Raw genomic sequence first — 6,234 nt, forward strand, 5'->3', positions numbered from 1 at the left:
CTTAATGTTGGTTTAAAATGGAGCACTGTAACAAAAAATAATTTCCCCCAGGGATCAATAAAGTATTCTGATTCTGATTCTGATTATTTTAACGTTTGCCTGCAGGAGGCGGTAATACTGAACTCCACTAAGTCTCAAAAACAGAAGAAGAAGAAGGAACCCGGAAAATATTGCAAGATGGCGGAATCGGAGAACAGCAACAGTGTTAGACAGCCATTAAATGTGGACGCAGAACCTCTTAAATTATCAGAGTTGTTAGATCGTGGTTGGAAAATATTCGAGGAGGTCGACAGCACAAACGAGCCTCTTGGCTCAAACAGTATTCAGGTGAAAGTTAAGCGCGGGGTTCAAATGTTAGAGGAAGCCTCCCGGATGGTCGCTCAGCTCGACTTGTTTAGTCGCAACGAAGAGCTCGAGGAGATCGCCACGGCAGACCTGAAGTACCTGCTGCTGCCCGCTTTGTTAGGCGCTCTGACCATGAAGCAGACCACCCGGGACAAACGGTTGGAAATAGTCCAGACGGCCCGCGCTTACTTTATGGATTTTTTAAGGAGATGTGAAGAGTATAAGGTGTCACCGTTTAAACTGCCAGACTCCACGGGTGAAAAAGCACGGCCTGGGTCAGAAGATGGAAACACTAAAGCTAATGTAAGTACCTAGCTAAGAGCAAGTAAATAGCAAACGAGCTAACCCTCCGGCTGTGTTCATAAACACTACCCACTCAGCTTGGTCGTGGTCAGAACTGGTCAGCAGCAGATGGGTGGGCTTGTTTCTCACTAACATCCGTTCTTGTCATGAGCGTTTCCTGTATCCTCAGTGGGTTTCGTGTAGAATTGAAAGTACACTCTGGGATAAGTAATTGATTATTAAGCGTTTATTAATTTTGTGCTGGGATTCTGTTCATCTGGACGTTTTCAGTGGGAGAAACGTTTCGTCATCATCCAGGTGACGTCTTCAGTCTCAGCTGACTGCAGGTTTCAACCTGACATTTGCATAATGACTGAATCCAGCCCACCGGAGTGGGCTTAGAAAAAAGTCCCGCTCAGTGTATCAGTTAGATCACATCATCCCAATTTCGAAATGCAAAAGCATTTTAATCAAATAATTACAGCCTCGTTTAATTTAAGCACCACTGCAGCTGATTGTATATCAGTGATTAAGTTTCAGTGATTTTTATGCGTCGTTACTTTGTGTGAATCCGGGAACATCCTTCATTGGTAGCTTTCAGAGGACTCCCAGTCCTGTGCCTGATCTCCACAGGACAAAGTGTGCTTCAGTCTATGATTGTGCCAACCAAAGCCAGTTTTCTTCTGAGGAGTTCTCTCCTCTCTGTGTGGAGTTTGCATGTTCTCCCCTGGTTTGTGTGGGTTCTACCCGGGTACTCCAGCTGAACACTGGGTCAGGTGGCTACTTTGAAGAGTCAGAGGTTTAGGATATATTTTGGTCTATAAACTGATTCCATGATTGCTTTTTTAACTCCAGGTTTAATTTCAGAGTGCAATGAGACATCAAACTGCATCATTCTCAATAGAAAACTGCAAAATGTGGTGTTTTCAAACTTTTGACCTGTAGTGTATTTCAAAGTGTAAAGACTGTCTCCAGGTGGAAACCAGACGGACCAGATTGTTCTGTAAATATATTTATATTTTCACACATTTTTGACGTTTACAAGTTCTATTTGCATTTCAAGCCACACTGAACACTATGGTGAGAGAGGAGAAATGTTTCTTTGTTTTTAGTTTGTCTACAAAATTGACATTAAAGAAAAGCTGTTGGAGTGAAATCCTCGAGCTGCTGTTCACTTCATGTTAGCGACCAATGAGTTGTGAAGTAAACAACAATTGAACTGACTGGATCAGCCATAAACTGTGTTGTTGGTCTTTGATCTAAATCACTGGTACATCCCTAATCGCCTGTGCCTTTGTTTCTGAATGAACTAACACAGCACATTGAACACATTTACTTTGAACAAGCTGCAGTGTTCATATAACAACAGGTTCTTTCTGTTAACTGCACTGCTAATGAAGGCTGTAAGTCTGGGTTTATTTATGTCACATAAGTCAGTCACAGAAAAGTGTCCGATGGGAACATGTCACCAAGCTCCACAGATTTAAGTCACACAACCAGAAAGTGATGCTTTCTTTAGTGTGTTTACATGAAAGCTTCTAAATAACAGAGTTCACCTGTGTGTGATTTGGAGGATGTGTCAATAATGAATCGGTGACGTGTGCTTTTTGTTTCAGTCTTTCCCCGGCCCGACCAACCTGGTTGCTATGGCAGCACAGAGACAAGCTAAAATTGAGCGGTACCGTCAGAAGAAGGAGCTTGAGGCCAAACTGTCTGATGTTCGGAGAGCTGTGGAGAGCGGACAAGCTGATGATGAAGTCACCAGAGATTTTTACCTCCTGAATGTCCGAAGATGGGTCGCTGTGTGTTTGGAGGACATAGAGAGCATTGACCAAGAGGTGGAGATACTCAAAAAGATGGATATGTTTAAGGAGAATGCTCCCAAGCAACCCACTCACCCACCCAGGCCCCCCATGAAACCCTTCATCCTCACCAAGGATGCTGTGCAGGTGAGCAGGTTTGTTGTTGTAGGACTGATTAAGGTGCATGCAGTCACAAGGTTGCACGTGCAGCCTGGACTCTCTTAATCAGCCTTTATTGTAATTTGCTAAAGTGGTCTGCTCGTTAGTCATCTGTGAGGATGATGCGTCACACAGCTTCAGTGATGTTCAGGGTCTGGGGAGGCCAGTCCATGTCTCATACTGTTGTAACAGTGTCAGCGTGATACGGTTCTTTTTCCCAGTAATGACCCACACGGATCAAAGCAAAGCTCCAACATGCACAAACATTTGACCTCACAACATGTAATGAATTGGCACAAATGTCTTTGATATGCTGCTTGGTGATGGTGTTCGTGAGAACGCCGTGAGAATCAATAAGTAATATTGATAATGGGATCACTGAATTCTTATCAGTTCCGGACTCCATGTGACTGTAATCCACTGTGACACGTCTCAGTCCATCTGCCCCCTGTTCATGTTTCATTGCTGCACTGACAACATTATTGATGAGCAATAAGAAATAACCAAGAGTTCAGAATGGTCATTTTTCATTGGCCTGTGGAACGTTATGTTAATGCAGTTTTATTAAACATGGTATCAAACTACGATAACAGTTCATCTGTATGTTTTATGTAGCATCTGAAGCTTTGCTGTAAAAGTTTGAATTATGCCTTCTGTTTGGATCAGGCGTGTCAAACTCACGGCGCAGTTATGTCACAGGTCTGTCAGTATGTGGGACTGAATCTTCAGCCCTGCTGAGGATCCATGCAGGCATGGATGCTCTTTATTTTGATGGACACACCATGCAGCCAATTACACGCAGAGACTGGGATCATACCATTAGTGAAAGAAGGAAGGGGGGCATTGTGAAGACAGCAGGTGTAGTGGTGCAGGCTGGGTGGACAGAGAGACGGGGAGATGGATTTAAACGGTGACGGGATCAAGTGAAAATGCAAAATGAGCAGCACCTGGCTGCATTTCAGTGACGCTGCAAAGCTGAGTGCAGAATGTGTAAAATTAGGAGCTGAAACGATCCTGTTTTTATTTTTGAGCCATTTTTTCACTGCGGCGGACAAAAAGGTTTCAAACTAGTCCAGGCCTTAAACCTCACCTGTTCTCCCCAGTGGAAGTCAATCTATAAAGATGAGGCTGAATACAAACTTGTTACAGTTCAGTGTTGAACATTACATCAAACAGAAATGTGTGCATGTACTACACCGACTCAGTGTCGCAATGAGTCTCACAGGTTATTTATCATTCCTGTGGTGCTGATCACCACAAACAAGCAGAACGTTTCAGTGTTTCCTACTGATAAAAACCCTCCTCTATGGCCACTCACACTACACAAAGTCATGACGCATTAGACGATTAAATGACATACAAGTCTGGGTGGTTTTCTATAGAAAGTTATGTTTTTTTACAGCTGCAGTTAAAAAAAACAGAAATCTGGAATCGACCACGAAAAGCATAAAAGTGTTAATATCTGAAGTCGGCTGTGATATGTGGATCCACTGACTCGTCACAGTGTCAGCAGACTGAACCGAAAACATTCAACCAAATACTGGAAATTTAATTTCAGTCTGCTTAAAAATAAGAATTACTGTCATAAGCGTAGCTGCTAGTCCCAGAGCTCAGTGCCTCTGAACACTGACATTTACACTGGAAGCGGATGAAACATTGGTTGGGTTACAATTTTTAACAGAGCTCAACTGAATAGCTGGAAACGCTGATTAGCTGAAGTTTTCAGCAAGTGCTGTACTTGAAATCTGATGAGGGATCAAAAACGTAACAAATGTCACTCTGCTCTTTGTACTTGAACATCACGCCACTCAAAAACATAAAACTGAAGGTACATTTTTGAATGTCTTCATTTAACAAGCTCACATCAGATCAGTTATTGTTTAAAAAATCTGAGTCACTTTGTTCCGATTTGCTTGAACATGGATCGATGTCTTTAAATCCACGTGTTCACTTTGCACACAGGCTAAGGTGTTCGGGGCCGGTTATCCCAGTCTTCCTACCATGACAGTTGATGACTGGTATGAGCAGCACAAGAAACGCGGCGTCCTGCCTGACCAGGGTGTACCCAGGAAGCCCACTGCGGAGGATCACGGGGATCCGAGCGAGACGGACGAAGAAGAAAAAGAGAAGAAGGTTGAAAACGATGACGACGAATCTCTGCTAAAGGCCAGAAACTGGGATGACTGGAAAGACACTCACCGCAGAGGTTATGGGAACCGCCAGAATATGGGCTAGCTCATGTGTTCAACCGGGCTTGTCTCTCACTTCATTTCTATACTAAATGAAGAAAAACACCACCGCATCAATAAATATGTACATTCATTACTTTGGCTGCAGGTTAGTTGGTCTGGAGATGAACACTACTGCTGATTAACTCATGTTACAACCGTTCTGTTGATTGGATCACATTCTCCTATGTACCGTCGTGGTTTCCATTTACAATAAAAATACACAATTTGGCTGGAAGCTTGAAACCATCGTGCTTATCCCTGTTGTTATGTCATGGGGAGTGTGACTCCTCGTTTCCCCGAGGCTTAGGAATGACCTATCAAACAGCTCTGAAAGAGTTCGTGATCTCTGACACTTCCTTGTCTCTGGTCTGCCTGTGACCTGGAAATCTGTCTCCGTGCATCATCTGCTCAGTTCCCACAGCTGCGTACTGGAAGCGTTTTGCTCACACACTGATTTGAAGATGATGGCTGGTCTCTGTTTGATTTTATATATAAAGACAGCAATAACAACCTTGTCCTACAACATCACAACATATTACACTGGTTCAAATCTGTTTAACAAAAGCTATGTCCATGCTTACTGCTCCCACGGGAATGAAAAATAGTAATAATGGTAAATGGCCTGCATTTGTATAGCACTTTACTCAGTCCCTAAGGACCCCAAAGCTCTTCACACTACATTCAGTCATTCACACACTGGTGATGGTAAGCTACATTGTAGCCGCAGCTGCCCTGGGGCGCACTGACTTTATTTATAAAGCACACTTAAAAACCAAGAGTATGCCAAGGTGCTTAATGAGTAACATAGAGAATAGGAGGAGGATAATAGAAATAGGACCAAAGTAAGTACTAGGTATGCAAGCAGGTCACTGATACATAGGAAAGCAGCAGATACAGAACAAACAAGGAATTAAATGAGCATAAAAGTGCAGGATATAAAATCATAAGTGAAGTGTTAACTTGAGGGAAAGGCAAGATTGGATAAGTGGGTTTTTAGTCGTGATTTAAACGGTACTACAGATGCGCGGATATCAAGAGGACCGGGGCAGCCAGAGCAAACGGTCACCCCGAGACTTCGGCCGACATCTGGATTGGTCAGTAAAAAAACAGGTCGCAGCCAGGCGGGGCTGACGACACTCACTGATATCCTCCATGTGCGTTTTTTGCGGTTGGTGTTGATGCAGCGGCAAGGAGAAAAACAGCAGCAGCGGTCTTAATGAAGCGACCGCTGCTGCCCGTTTCTGGGTTATACGAGCATTTTCAAACAATCTGAAGTCCACCGGATGTTCGGATCGTTTTCTCTCTTACATAAATGGCTGTGCACGAATCGCCTGACGCACAGATCACGTGAGTCTCCCAGACAGAGGCGGAGCCAGACATTTGAAACACCCGGGGCTTAGCCCAAAAGGGTAGTC

At 43.7% G+C, this 6,234-nt stretch overlaps 1 protein-coding gene across 1 annotated transcript; it reads left to right on the forward strand.

The window, feature by feature from the left end:
• Positions 1–105: 105 nt before the first annotated feature.
• Positions 106–5,062, forward strand: igbp1 (immunoglobulin (CD79A) binding protein 1; the record flags this gene model as incomplete). The annotated part of the gene is given in 3 exon segments (XM_005953308.2): positions 106–648; positions 2,244–2,576; positions 4,551–5,062. Coding segments are annotated over 3 exon segments (1,077 nt in total). The 3' UTR covers positions 4,824–5,062.
• Between the last annotated feature and the right edge of the window lie 1,172 nt (positions 5,063–6,234).

The sequence above is a fragment of the Haplochromis burtoni genome, unplaced genomic scaffold (genome assembly GCF_018398535.1).
Source record: "Haplochromis burtoni strain Fernald_Lab_line unplaced genomic scaffold, NCSU_Asbu1 Contig_3653, whole genome shotgun sequence".
NCBI classification, from domain to species: Eukaryota; Metazoa; Chordata; class Actinopteri; order Cichliformes; family Cichlidae; genus Haplochromis; species Haplochromis burtoni.